Genomic DNA, 20414 nt, shown 5'->3' with positions numbered 1-20414 from the left:
GCAATCCTTAATAAACGTGATTTTTTCATTTTTTACCAAATAAAGTTCCAGACTGAAATGTAGATTAATTTTAAAATAGTTTAGAATACTTCTATTAATTTGATTGCTGCTCGATGTCAACTAAACAATTATTTTGCAGAATTGACTGATTTTTATTTAATGCTATAGCCCTAAGAATCTTTAGTTTCAGTTTCGAAGTGTATCACTAGATGGTGCTCTCAAAAAAGCACGGAAGTCTGATTTTCTCTTAACTTGAAAATTGTTCGGTTACAGCTGGTTGAAACCAGCAAATCAAGTTATTATTTCCTGTTTAGAATTTAAAAAATATATATTTCTGAATCACGGATTTGGTGCAAATCAGCGGCATGAATATTGGAGCGATCAAATTGACCTTTCGCTGCTTTTGAGTTGGGTTGTTTTAAAAACAAACTGGCATCACTGCATTTGTAGTGTTATGTCAGTTGGTTGTCATATTTAATATACATTGCGTTACTTATCAAATCTCCACAAATTAAACCGATCGGGCTGGTATCGGACATGTGTAAGGACGTTTAACTCAGTAAGGAAACTTTAGTTGTTTGGAGGCGTGGTTGGAATACAATTTCTTCTACAACAATGTTTTGGCCCTCCGCGTACGGAGATGGTCTGAGATTGGATTAGATTGCTTGCGCGAATAATTATGCGCATTGGAGAAATGCAAGAAGAAATTTGTTGTTTACGACGTTTGTGGTACCCTTAGCGGTATAGGATTACATCTTTGTGGTTGTGGTAAGCACTAAGTGTTGTTTATGTCTTTAGTAACGTGAAAAGAAAAAGGATAGCTTTAATATGTCGGCGAACAGTACAAAATACAACTCATCGGATCGTGTAGTGAAAAGTAAGTATGCTTTCTGTCTTAGGCTTAGTTTGAAGTATGATCGAACATAATATTTTTTAATGCTTATATTCATCGTTTTTACACTTTTTCGCATTTTAGATTGTATTTTTGTATCATACTTATGTTTCAAAATATTCGAAATCCTCCCTGTGAACTGCATTTCCCATGCTACCGTAGGAGGGTATTACTGGCCTTGACGATCGCAATCGCTCATTTAACATGCATTTCTCGGAATTAGGTCAATAATTTGGAGATGAAATTCTGCGCAAATAATTATTTAGAGCCTTGTGCATTTTTGTTTCTCGACATGGTGACTGCGCATTAATTGAGTTTTATTAAGTGTAGTGGTTGGTTACATATATTTTTTTCTGTACATTCCCGGCCATGTGTTTATAGATCAGCTGACTTTTCTGAATTTGGGTGGACACCTTATAACTCAGATTTTCATTTTGTACCAGTTTTATTCAAGATTTTAAAATGGAATTTTATTTTATTTTACATTATTTTTATGAATTTTTTTCAATTGTTTTTTCTTTGTAATTTTCGAACTTAATAAAAATATTTTTAAAACTAATTTTGTCCCATTTCATTTATGGTGAATGTGATTTCTAAGATTACCTGATTAAAATTTGAATTTGCTACTGAGATAAAATGTGTTATACAGAAATACAAATGAAACATGACATTTTTATATAGTGGTATTTGTTTCTTGCAATATGCATTCATTGGCCTCCAATATTAGTGGAGAATTTTCAAAAATTAATTGCTTTTATCAGTTTTATTTTTTGTCTTTATTTTTTATTCTTTGTATTTTAATTATTTTGTGTAATGCATTGAATTCCAAAAGCAAATTTATTTATTGTTTTATGGGAAATGCAGGATATAAGTTGACATTAGGAAGGATGTAATAAGTTGTATGCTGTAATTATATAGCTCGCATATGTATTTTGAAGCATAAATGCTCTTATAAAAATATAAAAAAAATTTGAATAATTTATTTTTATTAACTGATCAGTATTGTATACAGTGCAATATTGCATGTAGATAGTTAAAAAAAATTAATAATTTTACCAGCTGATTTTTCAGTCCATATTTGACAATATATAAATTGAAGAAATAAAATGGATGTGATTAAAAAATATATTAAAACATGTCACTTTGGATTTAAAATTCTGTAGAGAATTTTCAGATATATTAGAATGTTAACATAAGTTATAAGAAATATAAACAAATTTGGATTTCTTTGAAGATAATTTTTTTTAATTAAAACTTTTTAAGTATTCTATTACTTTTTTCTGATATTGATCCGTATTTTATCCTTTTAAGTTCGTGTAATATATTTTGTTTTTGGCCTTAAATTTTTATTCTTTGAGAAGCATTTAGTATAATATTTAATTTTAAGCCTTTTCTATGGTCATGCTTTAATTTTTTTCCACATCCCATTTCAATATGTTAAAAAAATTTTTCACTTGACTTGTGGAAGACCTGTTATTATACACTTGTAATCAGTACTTCAGTACATGTGTCCTCTTTATTTAGTTAAAGATTTTTGTAAAAAGTGCATTAATATGAGAAAAATTCGCAGAAAAATGCCGTTCTCTTCACATGAAAAAATTTCTTTATTTATAATAAGAATGAATATATTTATTTTTGGTTTTGCTGGTATATTAAATAATATTTAATAATTCTGAGAATATATCTGCTTTTAGTTTGGCAGGTATATTGAATATACTTAATTTAATAATTCTGAAAAAGTATTTATTTTCTTTGAACATCCAGGTAATTGCTTATAAATGTTCATCAACTTTTCCCATTTGAGTCAAATCATATAATATCATTAGTTTCCTTTTGTATTTTCAAGTCTATAATTTTCTGTGCTGTTCATTTCATAAATTGCTTTTTAGCCTACAAAAGTTGGATTTTTCTTGTACTTTTTTAAATACAACTTTCTAAGTCATGTGACATTCTGATATTTTTTGTGATTTTTTTTTTGTTTTTCTATATAATTTTATTTTTTATTTGTACTGTGAAATATTTAGCTTTTTATAATTTTTAACATTTATAATTTATGAATATTTATAGATTTATATTATTTCTGAGTCTCTAATAATTCAAAAAAAGGTATTTTTTAATTATCACTAATTATTTTGTTGGCTAAATAGTTTTAAATATATTGTATATAATAATAATATTTTGAACATATCAAATATTGACTAAAAAATATACTTCATAATATGCAGAATTAAGAATTGGACAGCTTCATTTAAGAGTGTCAAAAAACAATTGTTCCTAAAATCTAATTTGTTAAAAATAACTCATTTGAAGTGGTTCGTGTTGCTAATTCTTTGCAAGAATCTAGAAAATCATATATGTTTGAGGGGAAATTTTGGTTTAGTGATGGTTTTATAAGCGAATGGCAACTAAAATTGCAGGTACTTTGTAGCTCATTTTGTAACTTCAACATTTGGTTAATATAAATAAATAATTTTTTTCAAAAAATTTCAACTTTCTGTATTGACTTATTCAAGGCATGACTTTACTGCTTGTTATTGAAATTGGTTTACACATTCTAGATTGAAATTTCCTTATTAGTTACCTTGTAATATATATTTTTAGTGCTATTCTTTTTGAAATTTTATCTAACTGAAATTAATTTAGAAATATATCGAACTTATACTACATTCATTAATATATAATGATTGATCTTTCATTAAAAAGCGATATAAAATGTATCATAATTTAAGAATTTTGTAGTAAATTCTATGTTCTAAGAATCTTCCGAATCTGGTTTTATTATATTCATAATTTTTTAACAAATAGAAAATATTTATAATTTTTAAATTTATAATTCAATTTATTGATTTATGATTGGCTTCTCTTTGAATTTAATGAATTAGTTGCTGATTTTTTTTTATTTTATCAGATTTTTTTACTAAAAAAATCCTGGATAAAATATTTTTAAATGCTTAATGTATAAATAAATTTAAGCAATATAAATATATAATGAAAAAATAAATAAATAAATATTCCTTTTATATATTTAAGATAGTCCCATGGAATTATTGTGGATTATGCAGATTTAGTCTATAAAGCATATGATTCATTTTATTTATAATATGATACATGTGTCTCAATCTTAAAAAATTAAGGCAATCTCATAAAATATATTTATGAACTTAAAATATGATTAATTTTTCAAAACATTGTTATTACTACGATTTCTTGTAGACTTGAAATCTGAATTTTGTCATCTATTATTTGCAAAGTAATAATTTAAATAATATCTCAGCATTTTAATACTGGAAATGGAATGACAATCCATGACTTCAAATACTCTTTAGCAATTCTTGTAAAATTCTGTTCAAAGAAATCTTTGAATGGCTGTTAATAGGTGAAGTGCTTGCGGTAGAAATACTAGTATATAATATAGTTTCAACATCATGTTTGGAAACGTGTCAAAATTGCTGCTTCCAAACAATCAAATTAATTATTCTGATATCTAATGATCTTAAAGAGAAGCAAATGTTGCTCAAAAGGCTTACTCAATGAACAAACTTTTTATCCAGGGTACTCTGCACCCAGCCAGAATAATAAAATCTGATGATTGTAAGGAATCCTCTTGTTTCTTACAAATATTTTATTTTTCCTTTTGTGGCAAAGTGTTCGTATCATGATTGGCATTTTTCTTTTATGATCCCTTACAATTTTATTACAGCTGTTTGGGAGTTGATCGTATATTAGATTTAGCTGACAGATTTTGTCTTTTAATACATTTTGTTGTAAAAGTTAAGCAACTGCATCATGAATGGCATTATTTGCTCCAAATAAGATTTTTTTTTTTTTTTGCTGCCCATAATACTATAGTTTTTGTCAATTTTGAATATCAAAGTTTAATGAAACAAATTTAAAGCATTTAAATAAAAGGTAATGGGAAAAGAGAATAATTGTATAGAGAGAAGATGGGCAGTCCAAGAAAACTTGCAAGGCAAAAATTTAAAAATAAATTGATTTTTCAAAAAAATTGATGTATATATATATTGATTATTTTTAAATCATTGATTATTAAAATGATATAATTACCTTTGAGTGGAACTAAATTTTGCTTATGATTTTGAGTAAAATGCTATGTGGATGTGCTTGGGTAGAAGCTTTTCAATGTTTTGGCAATTTTCCATCCCTCCCCTCAACTGTCAATATCACTGAATTAGGTGTATAATTCTTTGTTTTATTCGAAAATTCTATTTCAGAAAATGATTAATTTCCTAGAATGTGTTTATATTTGCATTTTTTTTATTTGTCTGTTTTGATTTTTTTCTTCTGTTTCTTTATTTATTCTTGGAAGTCAATAGGAATTTGAAAATTTATATATGATAAATTTGACAGTAGTTCAATAGTATTTTAGATCCAGATTTGCTTATCAGTTCCACTGAAAATGTGTCATATATTTTCTTGTAATCATAGGCACATTGATTTTTTTGAGGGAATGCGAATGGCTTAGCATTAAAATTAATTTTTGGGGTATGGAATACTGTGTAATTTTGGATTTAAATCTTAATTAATTTGAATGTATTTGTTAGAAGATTTAAATCTACAAATCAGTTAGTTAATTTTATGAATTTGTAAATTTATTTGTCAGTCATTGGGAAAACTTTGGTCCGTTATGTTTTAATCGTCATTCTTTGATATAAAGTAACAAATTTAGAAATGCATATCAGAATTTCTAAATTTCTAGAGTTTTATCTCTTTTGTTATTTACACTGAATTTTCCTGTTTTATAATATAGAGAAATACATAAATTAAAATTGACTATAAACAGATTGTATTTAGTTTTTATAATATTTTCTTGAGTATTTGAGTAATATGTTTATATTGCTCATTAGAATTAATGTTATTTATTATGTTAATGTTAAGATTTATTATTAGGCCTCAGTTTATTCCTTGATGTATTAATCATTTAATATAAATAATTTAATTCTGCATTTCAGTTTAAAATGTATTTTAGTTAATCAAGATTGAGCTTTATTATTTTAAAGTCAAATTATGTAGTAAGAAAAACAACCTGTTTTAAAAATCATCTGATTATTATAATATTTCAGATTTGTTCTATCTTATTTCACATTCAGAACAAAGATTTGTCAGAATTGAAATTTAGTCTTGCGGTTTATAAATTTTAGCATGTTATTAATTTTGAAACTAATATATGAACTTGCTAATGAGTTTTTACCTATTAAGTATTATAGTTTTTAAAATGTTCTTTTGATTAATTATTAAATTTTTGTAGTATATTATACAATATTTTCTTGCATAAAATTATTTTTAAAAGCAATATTTTAAATTTTCTTACATACTCTAGAAAGTATTATATTAAATACAGCAAGCTTGTAACAGATATTTAAAATCAATATTTTGCGTGCTACTATAATTTTGCAATTCTTTAAAATTCTAAATGTCTTTTGTAGTAAAATTAAAATTACATAAGGAACAGTCTGTATAAATGTTTCTTAAAATACTTCTACATTTTTTATATTATTTTTAAAACTTGAAAGTAAATAACTCAGCTTTTGGGTTCCTTTTAACTATTAGCAAAAATGGAATTTGACATTTTAATTTTATCTTTACATATAATGGAGTTTGATTCCATTTGTGCTTATTTTAATTTTTTGCTTGGTCAATTATCAATTCTGATTTTTTTTATTTTTTTTTATTTAAATCTAGGTGTTCCATTCCCTCCTAGTCATAAACTTACATCAGCTGAAGTTTTTGACCCTAAAACCCAAAAACCTCGCACAGATGTCCTAAAACAACACTTTGTATTAGAAGGACGTATAGAAGAGGCTGCAGCGCTCAAAATTATTAATGATGGAGCAGCCCTTTTACGACAAGAAAAAACAATGATAGATATTGAAGCACCTGTTACTGGTAAGTTAATATAATTAACCTTCATGTAGTTAGTTGTAAAACTTTTCTTTCATGATATGCTCATGTGTAATTTGTTGCTTACCATCAGTAGATCTGGAAATAATGTTTTTAAAGACATTTTTACTTGAGGTTTTTGTTAAAATAGTTTGAAAAGTACTAAATCTTTTTCAAAATTAGTTAAGTAATTTTGAAAGAATTTAAATAAGTAAATAAAGCATAAGAAATATATAAGTATAATAAATACAGTAATAAGTAAAGCTAAATAAGTAAGAAGATTGAAAATATTTAATAGTTTATTTCTTATATTATAATTGAAAGTAAATTCTTATTCATCATATAATTTGTTGATGTATTTGTTGTGAGCATCTTTTGAAATTTTTTTTGTATAAAAAATAATTGTTTAAAATTATTTACAATTTATGTGTATAAAACATTTGTTAAGCTAAAAGTGATTGTAACCAGAGAAACATTTGGTGGTTCATCAATAATTATTTAAAAATGCCAAAAATTATTATTATATGTTAAAAAAGAAGACATTAATCTGAAACAATGATTTTATTTTTCATTTAAAAACTCAGTCATAACTTTATTCTGTCTTTAATAGCGATCACTCATTTTTATTCTGTTACATTAACATATAGCTATTTTTCATAAAGTCTGTATTGAAACAAATCATGCTTTCTTTCTGACACTGTAATGCCTGTATTACTAAATTTATTAAAAATAAACTTAATTGGGATTTATACCTTGATTAGTTAAAGATAATTTCAGATTGCATGATTTTTCACTCTTATCAAGGTTAGATCATCAGGTTCTGTTCATTTATATAAGTAATATACTCTTGCTCCTAGACATAATATATTAACCGATAAACTGTTAATAACATAAGTAAATTAATTATATTTTTGTCTATGAAATTTGAAATGCTAAAAATAGACATATCAAAGTTAAAAATAATAATTTTAACAGATAATTAATTGATTTAGGAATGAAAATATGAATAATAGCATAGAAAATGAAATGAAATAATATTTTAACTATATATTCCAAGGAATTTCCATTGAATTACTTTCTCAAAAATAATTACTATGGAATGTATAATTTTTTGTTATTTTGCAAGTGAAATATTTTAATAGAAACTAGTTTAGCTTTTATGCTTGTTAATGAATAAGAATACAAGAAATTTGTTTCAAGTTCTATATGTATTTCACCATTGACACTTGTTGTTTTTCCAATATGGAGATCAAGCTAGCAAGGTATGAGGTCCTAATTTTTGAGAATTTAATTAACTGTTATATGAAAGCTTATTAGTATCAAGTTTATAAATAAAATGACTTAGTGTCATAATCTTTCTTTTTCTTTCTTTCTTTCTTTTTCTTATTGGCTTGATATTTTCTAAATCATTTGAATTTTATTCTTTCCAGATTGATAAATTTGTTTAGTTATTTTATATAAAACAATTGGAATGTTGCGATTTAATTTTAAAATGAACTAAATGTAAATGGAATGATGGAAATAAATGTTTATTTGAAAAAGCATTCGGTAATATTCCCAATTACTATTTTAAAAAAAATAGAAATAAAAACCTGATAATTTTGATCAGTGATCTCTGTATTAATTTTACATAAATCATCAATTCCTATATGTACTATATGCTTTAATAATTTACAGATTAGAGATTGTAGTTTCTTGGTTTTGAGGAATAATTTAAGAAGCCAAATATTCTGAATATGCATTATAAAGTTAAGTGTATTGTCATGTTTCTAAAATGAAAATTTAATGGCATATAGAGAAAAAAACCAAATTGTAACATCATTCAACATTTTTTTTTGTTGAACGATTCAATATTAAAAATTTTAATCTAGTCTGATCAAACATTCTTATTAATACAGTATATCATTTATTATTTAAATTGTTTTTGTGTTTTCATTTTATGTTCAATTAATTTAGCATTATTATTTTTTAATTTTAGTTAATACATACACTTATTTATGAACCTAATATGAAGGTGCTTTAGATTTTATTTTATGATTGCAAAACTTTATATTTTGTGGTTATATGTATACAGAAGCAAGGGTTTTTTTTTTTTTTAAATTTAATGAACTCATGCGATTTGTATATGTATTTGTCATGCTATATGTAATTTTAAAATAGCAATAGCATTCTTTTTAATTTTTATTTTTGAAGTATGAGGTAAATATTTTGTTATGCTATGTTAGATATTTTACTCCTTTGTTTTTTGATACTTTTATGTCTATGTTATTCTTAGAAGAATTTTTCTTCTGATTTTGTTCCAAAAAGTATTTCTTTTTTTTATGTTTAGCACAATCCTACTCATTTAAGAAACTTGAGGTACGTCTGAAGTTGAAGGAGGGAGGGGAAAAAAAAGTCTCTCTTTTGGGATTCGCTATTTTTAACTACTCTACCCCTGACATCTATAGTTTTGTCACTTCTCCTGTTACACATTTCATTCAAAGCATGCCAGCTTCTGCATTTCTTGGTTTCTTAACATTGCATTTTCCCTAAATGCTTTAAAGCATATTATATATTGTTTGATGGATTTATTTTAATATTCTTTTGCCATTTATCTATAAAAAAGTCAATTAAAACATTGTGACACAATTTATAATTTTAATAAAAGATAAAATGAGAAATATTTAATCTCCCAATATAGTGTGTATATTTCTTTATCATTCCAAGATGCTCTGGTTGATGTGGGAGTGGCTGTGTTCCACTCTTTTCTTTATTAAGAGTTGTTTTGTACCTGCTTATTCAATTCCTTTTTTCTGTCTTGAGTAAGCTAGCTTTGCAATATTAACCATCATCTTGTATATGTTTAGTGGAAATTGCTGGGTGTGTCCAGGAAATGGGTGTGGTATGTGGAATCTTAATGCTTTAAACTAGGGCTTGCTGAGGTAGCCTGAGAGATTAATGAAAGATAATAGGGAAATTATTCTAACTGTGTATTGATTATTGCATAGTTAAATAAATGTTAGTTCAAAGCAAAGTTTATAAATACATTTTTTTAATGGTAGTTTGGAAAAAAATGGATGGTTTCTTATTTTTTTTAAACTTATCTCTTACCGTAATTGGAAAGACTAAAATGCAAATATAGTAATGATACTTATTTTTCCAGTTAGAGAAAAGTCACTAAAAATATAGGTTTAGAAAAGCTATGACTTTAGATAGATAAAACAAAAAATTATTCTGCATTTTTTCCTATTTATTATAGACATAAATAACATTTTAAAGATTATTGCTTGAGAAGGAGAAAACATTAATTTAGATTATACCATTTCAAGTAGAATTCTTCTATTGGTCATGAAGCTTCCCCCTCCACTTATTTATTAGTTATATGCATGATATAGGTATTTATTTTTTAATTTAGTTGGAAGTTTTGTCACAATTATTTTATAAAGTTTTGTGCATACCTTATCTATTTTTATTTTATTTTACACAACTATCAGTTTGGGTGGGAAATTTGAATATTACTTGAAGGAGAAAGTTTCTGTAGCATTTTCTCATATTTAGATACTGTCAGTACATGTGCTTAATACATGATATTAATATTTATAATTGGACTGAAAGATATATTAATTAAAATGAATGGTGTTTTATGTGTGTGAAAGAAAAAAATATTTTCATCTAACTGTAAAACATAGTCTTCTCTTTCATTCATTTTTGAAATTGCTTCAATTTCAAATCTTGCTTTAAAAAGCTATTTTTATTTTTTAGTATATTTTTTTTCTTAAATTTATAATTAGCAAAAAAAAAAAAACAACAAAAAATGTATTGTGAAGTGCCTTTCTCTTCAACTAGGTGAGAAAAATTAACAATAAAACCTTTTAAATTAATTCATTTTTTTAAATTGTTGAAATTTGATGCAGTTATATTATATAATCTACTTATACTATCTTTTTGTGTTTATTTTTAATTCATGTAAATAAGAGTTGTACCATTTATAAATAATTTTTGCGCAAGAGAATTTTCTTTTCTGTTATTTCTTCAGTTCTCTGTAGAATTAACAAAATAATCCTAAATCTGATTTTTTTAGTGGAATGCTAAATAAATACAGTGCTTTTTTGTAATTTTTCATAATATTGAAAAATCACACATTTTTTCACATTTCATTTTTTTTTTGACATAATATACAAAACTTTAATTTGGCAAACATTAATAGTTTGTATTCAAATTTGTATAGTTCCCTTCCCCCCCCCCCCCATCTCATTGCTTGAAGCATTGAATCTTTTCTTAAATTGTTATTTATATATTTTAGTTCTTGTAAATTTAGTTCTTGTTACTGGTATCTAAACCCGCATTAGATATGCGGGTTTAGATACCAGTAACAATAATTAACTGAGCCAGTTATAATTCTAGCATTTAATTCAAGTTTTCAAAATTCATTGAACTTTTTTTATAATAGTGCTTATGCTACACTCCATGGCATTTCAACAAATTCCATTTGTCTTCTTACTATTATAAGCCTTCTGTGTATTTTGAGGAACCTCAACTTTTCAGGTCAAACCTGGTTGTGGCTAAAATCAATGGAAGCGCTAATAACTGTAGAGATTGTGATTGTATTTGTTGGAAAGATAATAGCAATTGTATATAGCAATAGTACTTGATAACAGTAATGTAAATAATATTTAATTATTTCTTATTAAAAGAAATGTTGCATATACTTTTTTCCAAAATAAACAACATATTTGCATAGCAGCAGCATTTCCTTCATCAAAATATACTTCCATTTTTTTGTAAAAGAGAAATTGAATGTTTAAGAGTGTGTATGTTCAAAATTTAATTGTGATCCAATTTATAATTTTTACCTACAGGCATCTGATTTAATTCAGTTTATCCTTATTTGAAATTTATCATTTTATTCATAGTAGGAAAGTAGAAAGTAAAATCCACTGAACAGATCATGTACAAACCATTTAATCTACTTGAGGATAATCAAGAGATTGTATAACTTTTATTTTTGCTGCATTATAAAAATTTCAGTTGAAAGAAAAATGAAAACATTTATATTTTATGAAATTTTCTTTGATATAACATTTCCTCCATATCCAACTTTATTTTATGAGATTTATTTCCTGTATTTAGTAGAATACACTTTTAGGCCATCATATGTTTTCTGAACTCTATTAATTAACCTATAAATTTTGACTTTGCTCGCATAACTATTAAATTAGTTTTGTACATCAGTTTTCAGTGAAAGAAATCAGTGTTATTCAATATGTATAGAGATATTTGTTACAAAGAGCAATTACTTTCTCTTGAACTGAACATATTCCTCTAAAATAGCAAATTATTGCTAAACTTTGAATGATATTTGCAATAATTTTCCTAATGTTTCAAAAGTATTATTTTATGATTTATAATCTTTGAAAAATAGTGGATTCATTTGAAATCATGAAGTAGTGATTAATAGATATAAATATAAATAATAGATATAAATTAAATAATAGAAATAAAAAAATAGAAATAATAGATATAATTTTAATAGATATAAATTTGTACACAATTAAAATTAAAAAAATATTACACTGTATCAAAAAGTAAAAAATATTTGGAGATGATTGAGTTTTTAAAGATACACAAATAATTTAGATGTGAAAGAATTCTCTCATTTTTGCTCTTTTTGATTCTCGTATGGGACTTTTTCTTTGTGGTGGGTAAGTACTATATGTTAGATTAGGATATTTATTGATATTTATGGTCCACACATTTACTTGACAATGTTCAGATTTTGATAAGAATTGTCAACTCCCTTATGCATAATGCAAACAATCTTGGCAATGTATATCAGTTTCTTGGTGATAGAAAGCAGGAGGTATAAATATTAATAATTACCTGTATTAGTTATATTTTGTAGCAGTTATATGTTTCAGAATAAAATGCTTATTTTTAATAAAAGTTTTAAAATTTTATTTTTTTTCTCTCTTAGTTTGCGGTGATATTCATGGACAGTTCTTCGACTTAATGAAATTATTTGAAGTTGGTGGGTCACCAGCATCAACAAAATACCTTTTTCTTGGTGATTATGTTGATAGAGGATATTTCAGTATTGAGGTATATTTTTCATAATTTAAATTCTTTCTGTAAAACTTTCACTTTTCACCTTGCATAAAAAAATATAATTTTCTTTTTAGTGTGTATTATATTTATGGTCCTTAAAGATCTGCTATCCTACCACATTATTTCTCTTGAGAGGAAATCATGAATGTAGGCATTTAACAGAATACTTTACTTTTAAAACTGAATGTAAGTGAATTTATATTTTAAGACAGTTATATAATAATAATGATATACTGGTAGTATAACTACTTTTTAAAATTTTTTAGGTAAAATAAAATATTCCGAGCGGGTGTATGATGCATGCATGGAAGCGTTTGACTGTTTACCCCTTGCTGCTTTAATGAATCAGCAATTTCTATGTGTTCACGGAGGTTTATCTCCTGAAATCCATACTTTAGATGATATCAAAAAGGTATGTTTTATGGAATTTTTAATTAAAATGTACTATTTGATTGTCTGTGGATTTAATCTTCCTACAGATATTTCTTTCTTAATTTTTTTTTAAATTGAAATTCTTTTTGAAAAATTGTACAGTTAAATTTACATATATTTAAATGAAGCAAATTATGTATGAAAATTAAATAGATTGATATTGATGTAATTATTTAAGTATTAATTGAGATATAAATTTCATACTTGCATAAATTTTTAATTTTTTTTTTTTTTTTTTTTGTGTGTTTGTGCAAAGCATAGTAACAAGAAGTACTGTACTGAAAGTAAAATTCAAATTTAAGATTTTCCATCATTGAACTTCTGGGAGCCTTAGAAATCTGTTTTAGGATGCTCAGTCCATTTTCTAAGAATTAAATTTCATAATATATATATATATATATATATATATATTGCACATTAAATAACTTGTAAAGGTTTTCTAATATAGTTTGTATAAATATGCTAATTCTGCAGGGAGAAAGTCAGGATTTTAACATAATTAGTAGCTGTTAAGTCAAAGAAATGTTGCAAGTTTGGTCAACAGAATTTTTTTCAGTTTCTGTAATCACCCGTTTTAGATTTTTTTTTTTTTTTTGTTAAATTTAAAAGCACACAACTAACAAAAATTAATTTTGTTAGTTGTTAGTTAATATTAATAAGTTGGCAATTTCTTTCATTGAATTTTTGTTTTTATTACTAACTTATTTTGTTTGTCTTCCCATGCTATAAAAATTTTTCTTGTAATACAACTGATTTTTACTGTGTTTACTTTGCTTAGCTGGATCGGTTCAAGGAACCACCAGCATTTGGACCAATGTGTGATCTTCTTTGGTCAGATCCATTAGAAGATTTTGGAAGTGAGAAAACTACAGAACATTTTAGTCATAATAGTGTCAGAGGTTGCTCATACTTTTACAGGTAACTTTGTATGTTTTAGATTTTAACATAAGTGTTTTTATAAGTCATTTGAAATATATTTGGAACTTTTAGGTGTATTTTTCTCTTGTTTCAGTTTTATTGTTGGTTAAAACATGGGAAAATATTCTAATTCATTATTTTTTTTCTCCCCCTTATTTCAAGCTATGCTGCTTGTTGTGAATTTTTACAACAAAATAATTTACTTTCAATCATAAGAGCTCATGAAGCACAGGATGCTGGGTAAGTTTTTGCAGTATTAGTTGGATTTTAAATTTTTATGTTATCTCTTATGTTATTTATAGTAATTTTCTTCTCTAGATATCGAATGTATAGGAAGAGTCAAACAACTGGCTTCCCATCTCTTATTACAATATTTTCTGCACCTAATTATTTAGATGTTTATAACAACAAAGGTAATTATATTAGCTGCTTTTGAAGTTGAATTTAAAATCATATTAACAGTTTTTATGCATGGTGTGTATATGTTTTCTTTAACATGATTGTGAAAATAAATTAGTTTGACATTAAAAGAAAATTTTATAATTATACCAATATGAGTAATTATAAATTCATTGCTGTTTTTCTTTGCAATGAAGTCAAGAATCGTTTCTTTAATTTTTAAGTATTGATTTTTTTTTTGTAATTAATGTGTATATTTAAAATATAGTTGATTTTCATTTTTAGATTTGAATCTTTGTTTTTTATAATTTCAGCTGCTGTACTCAAATATGAAAATAATGTTATGAATATTCGCCAGTTCAATTGTTCTCCTCATCCATATTGGTTGCCAAATTTCATGGATGTTTTCACTTGGTCTCTTCCATTTGTTGGAGAGAAAGGTAAACTGTTTTGTTCTATAATATTTAATAATATAATTTCAAATTGAGTTGATATTTTAAATAAGTGGTGATAGTCTTTTCTGTTGATTCTATTTAACCCTTTAATTGCTAAAAAAATCTTATAGAATTAAGCTCCCTGGTAAATTTGTTTCTATATGATGTACTATTGTATGACTTAAGTTGCTCTCCTCTCTTCCAGATTCTGTTTCCAAAATAAACATTATTCGTGGTCTATCTATTGTATTCTTTAGCAATAACAAATCAGATGAAAATATTTGTAAAGCCTTTGAAGGAATTTTTTCAGTGCATCATAGGCAGCTAAAACATATACTATTTTAAAGGTTTAAAAGAGTTTAAGGTGTAAAAGTTTTTAAGGTTTAAGGAGAATTTTAAAGATTTTTAAAGACCTTGCACAATCAAGGATGATGATGAATATGCGTCATTGCATTGATAAATTGTAATTTAATGAGTTTTGAAGATGTTTGTATCAACTATGATAGAAACATCTTAAAATATTATTTCAAAGAGATAAATAAAAATTACTAATGTTTAATTAATTTTTTTAAAAGCCAACTTAATAGTGACTTTTTTTATTTTCTGTTTGATTTGTTAACTTAGTGGTTGTATTATTTAATTCTCTTTGGAATTCTAATATTTTGTCTTTTTTAGAGATGCTTCTATTATAAGTCTTTGATTGGAAAATTTCAATTTATAGTTTAACAGAGAGCAATAATATATATATATATATATATATATATATATATAAAAGAAATTCTATAAATAGAATTTCTTTATATATAATATAAATAAAATTCAGTTAAATAAATATATTGAACCTATTAGAAAATTTATTATTGTGATGACTTATTAATTGTTTCTCACTACTTACAGTTTAAATATTTTGGTTGCATTGTTTTATTTTTTGTTTTGAGACTTGATGTATTTTTCAACCAAGGATTTATTGTTCAAGTCTGTTAATTTTGAAATATTCCTACCTATTATCTTCACACAAATGATTGCCTCACCATTCAAGATAAGTTTGAAAAGAAATTTTTTTTTTATTTGGCTACAACAATAAAATGTATATTCTAAATAATCTTTTATTATAAATTGATTTTAATCCTTTTTTCTGGATCGCCCCTTTAAATTCTCATTTTAATGCAGTATTATCCGTTGGATATAAAGTTGATATTGATAAAGGATTTTTCTATTTTATTTTTTATGATCATTTTAGAATGTACATTGTGATGTGTGTAGTATAATTTTTGTTGCCGTCAATGTGCTTGCCATAAATTTGCTAATTTCTTTTTGTTTTCTTTTTCTTTTTTTCAAGTAACTGAAATGCTAGTCAATGTTTTGAATATTTGCTCTGATGATGAATTGATGAGTGAGGGTGAGGAGGCATTTGATGCCGAAGGTAAGGAAGAAGGTGATTATAAATTTAAGTATAAGCCTGAAGTAGTTTTAGACTGTAGGTAACATTAGCGCTAGATTAAAAATGATTTTATTGAGCGCATTTAGATTTATAGTTGTAGTTTTATAGTTTGGCTAAATACAGCATATCATTTGTTTTTATTGCTTTCAGTTGCATGTTGAAATATGCAGGGTGTTCAAAAAAGGAATTTATCTAAACATAACAATCCATCATTTTAGTCATTCTAAAACAATGAAATGCAAACACACACACAAAAAAATTTATATTCTCACCAGATGGAGGGTTAAAATAGAGTAGAAGTAGTATAATATTTATTCAAACTATACTTGCAGGAGGTCAATAAATGTTAAAAAAATGTATTAATGCATTTATTATTATTATTGGATATCATAAACAAAATGACACTCCAGCAACAGGAGCTTTATATCTTATAAAACCATAACTGCTGGAAATTATGAATCTTTAGGCAGTTAATTATTAAAAAAACTGCTGTATTCAATTGATGCATCATTGAAATTATTGTTGTAAGAGATATAATTCATATTGAAATTGATATGTTAAAATCATATGCATATTTGTTGTCATTCTTTTAATGTCTTAGAGATTTTTCTGAAATTGTCTAGCTTCTGCTAGAGAGTACAAGATCTCATAGGATTGATCAGATTATTTTTACTTTTCCAAAAAAGTTGCTTTTTTTAAATCATGTTATTGTATCTATAAATCTATAGATTGGTATGGTTAGAATGGATTGGCTTTTTTCTTTGCTGGATGCATGTTATTTCTTACTGTTAAAGTAAGAAATACTGCTGGATGCTGTTATTTCTTACTGTTATCTCTTATTGATAAAATCTTGCAACACTGATTGTACATGAGGTGTTTTGTCATAAATATGTTACAGCATTGGTAGATGCTTTTGCTGTACAATTTTTGTAAGTAGTTTGACATTTTGAGAGCATTGTCATTTGAATTTTAACTGTTATCCAATCATTGACAGTATTCAAATTTTATGAAATTGGTTACTAACCTTAGGAATTTTACTAATAAAAATTTTTGAGCTTATTCATTAATCTCTTTTATTTATAACTTACAATAATTTGTAATTTCCTTAACTAATCATTTAAAATCAGTCCATTTGTGGGCACCTTTTATAAGACAAATATTAAATTTGCTTATCTAAAAATAACATGTTTTATAATGGAATATTTAACTTCTTGAAATTGATTTGTTTTCACATTATAATATATTTTACAAGCAAACATTTTTATATATATAATATTATTAAATAGACTTTAAATAATATCATTAACATCTTTAATTCATAGTTTGTTTTATAAATATCTTTAAAAAATGTTACTGCTAAAATAATTTTTTTCTATAATTGTCAAATAGAACATTTCTTGTAGTTATTAAAAAACATCCTACTCGCACATGCAGCTAACTATCTTTATTTCTGCTTATCTCATTTCTAATGCTTTAGGATTTTGATTTAACATTATTTAAATGAAAATCTAAAACCAATTTTAAAAAAATCATTATCTGTTTACTATAAATAGGAGACATATATTTGATAAAAAAAAATGTTTTCATAGTGTATGTGTAATTTATAATGCTAATTATCAATAATGAATTTCCAACTAGAAGCGATGCTGTACACAATTAGATTAAAGAGAAGGTTATTTGTCGAGTTGCTAAGTAAATAATAATAATAATAATAAAAAAAAAACTAACTAATTATATATGATAAATTTTTGTATTTTATAATTTATGAATGTTGTTTATCTTAGTACTGTTTTCATAAATTCTAATCTTATGTTTAAATATAATTGTGTAGAAGCTTCGATATTAGCAGTCATGAATCAGAATAAATAAAAACATACATCTTTACAATAATAAAAAATTAATTCAAAATAAATCATTGCTATTTAAAGTAAAAATGTGTGGAAATGTGAAAATTGACATCTGTTAAGAGGGAGATTTCATTATATACCCATGATTCTAAACAGAAATTTGCTTTGTGACTTGAAATATTCTGTAAGTCTGTAACTGTATTTTCCTTTTTAATGATCATTGTTTCTCTCCCGCCCCCTCACAAATTTTCATTTTACATTGCTTTTAAGATAATCAGTTTCATTAATTTATTAAAGTTTGCTATAGATAATTTATTTTAATTATATAAAAAAATATTTAGAGCCAAAAGTTTCCCCAATAAAATCTTGAATAAAAAAAATAAGTCACATTTTGTGCCTTTCATGTTGGAGAAATTGATTCAAAAATATATCTCGTTTATATGCTGTATTTAGTCAACAATTTTTGCTTCCTTAGAGTAAAGGCTTATACTTCAGCAGTAAAATGTTAATAATGCTTTTAAGTAGTTTTGTATGAAGGCATAACTTTTGAATATATATGTTTAAAAAAATTTTTTTTATTGATTTGTGACTGTTTATTTATGCTAGTGCTAAGATAATTGCTTTGAATGATATTTAACTAGTGCATAGACTAGAATTTTACTAATTAGGAAGTGCATATAACAACTTAAAAATATGTGATTTTCTGCTTTTCTAGAAAATTTAAATTGATTTGCATATGATAAAATCAATGTATTTTAAACTGTATATATTGTATTCATTCATCATTTCATTGTTTGCAGGCTCATTCAAATAAATGAATAAGTAAAATTATTTAACTTAAAGATATGTCAGTATAAAGAAGAGAAAAAAAAATTATACATTTGTTTTTAATTCACATCGTTTGAAATATGAAATTCTGCATGCTAATTACTCACATAATTATTTATCTGTAAAAAGTTAATTATTTTTCAAATTTTAATGAAAATTTGAATTAATAATTATATTATTATAGCACTTGAATAATTACTATAAGTATTTAGTTTATGTGTACAACAGTCTATTCTTTATGAACAGTCTCCTTTTTGCTAATCAAACAAAAGTGAAATTATGAAATAAATAAATAAATTCAAAGAATTTTGATTATTTAAAATTTTTGAAAAATAGAAAATTAAATGGTCACATAGAAGTGTCATAATTAAAACCTTTAAAGCAAATTAGGAATAAGAAGATTGGGGGGGGGAAAAATAGAATCTTTATATCAGCCTATTAAAAAAAATATATTGGTTCTGTAGATTTTTAAAATGGGGCTATATGTGTATATTTTGTTTAATGAGATGTAAAATCTCTATATCAAAAATATCGTTGAAATAGTTAATTATTAAGCAAATAGTTGTATATCACTTGGATCTTAATTTTTAAAAATTGTGAAAGAAGACCCCAAAAATCAACAGAAACTTTTTTATATGTTCTATATAATAACTGTACTATACAAGAAAACCAAAATCTAGGGGAATGGAACTTTTGAAATGTGTGTGAGTGTGCGTGCACGCACATATCAGGATTTTCTGCTAGTTACAGTAAAGATAATGCTAAATTACATATATATATATATATATTTTGAAAATTGCCTTATTTTCATTGTATTGTAGGCATGTAATTGCATGTTATTAGTAATTTGGTTAACTTAACCTTTATCCAATTATTTTTGACTGGTCATGCTTTTGAAGAAGAATTACTATAGTATTTTGAGTGCATACTTCATGCTTGATCATCAAGCAAGCTGAGATTTAATTGTATGGAAAGTACCTTATGCAAGTTGTTTTAATAGTTTTATCTGACTTAAAGTTGTACTGGCAATATGTTGAATGGTGGTAATGTTTTAACTGCAATCATTCACCAATAAGCATAGAATTTACATTAAATAAATCATTTTTTCAGTGGAAACAGTTCATTTAGCAAAACTTTTATCATCTCATAGATACATAGCTGAATATTTATATTGTGTTGAAACCATTGCTTCAAAAGTAAAATGTAAAAAGTATAAAAACTAATTTTAATAATTCATACTT

At 25.0% G+C, this 20414-nt stretch overlaps 1 protein-coding gene across 2 annotated transcripts in view; it reads left to right on the top strand.

Annotated features, from left to right (window-relative positions):
- Positions 1 to 372: 372 nt before the first annotated feature.
- LOC129962591 (serine/threonine-protein phosphatase 2B catalytic subunit 2-like) overlaps positions 373 to 20414 on the top strand; it is a 32488-nt gene continuing 12446 nt past the window's right edge. Inside the window, exons 1-10 of one of the 2 annotated variants that reach the window (XM_056076394.1) lie at positions 373 to 877; positions 6593 to 6796; positions 12744 to 12868; positions 12949 to 13060; positions 13141 to 13286; positions 14085 to 14224; positions 14387 to 14464; positions 14543 to 14637; positions 14938 to 15063; positions 16397 to 16492. In XM_056076394.1, the coding sequence (XP_055932369.1) occupies positions 829 to 877; positions 6593 to 6796; positions 12744 to 12868; positions 12949 to 13060; positions 13141 to 13286; positions 14085 to 14224; positions 14387 to 14464; positions 14543 to 14637; positions 14938 to 15063; positions 16397 to 16492 (1171 nt within the window). In that variant the 5' untranslated portion in view covers positions 373 to 828. The remainder of the gene's footprint in view (positions 878 to 6592; positions 6797 to 12743; positions 12869 to 12948; positions 13061 to 13140; positions 13287 to 14084; positions 14225 to 14386; positions 14465 to 14542; positions 14638 to 14937; positions 15064 to 16396; positions 16493 to 20414) is intronic. The other variant, XM_056076395.1, reaches the window with a different exon arrangement.

Source organism: Argiope bruennichi, chromosome 3, assembly GCF_947563725.1.
Source record: "Argiope bruennichi chromosome 3, qqArgBrue1.1, whole genome shotgun sequence".
NCBI lineage: Eukaryota > Metazoa > Arthropoda > Arachnida > Araneae > Araneidae > Argiope > Argiope bruennichi.
This window is presented reverse-complemented; position numbering and strand designations above follow the sequence as displayed.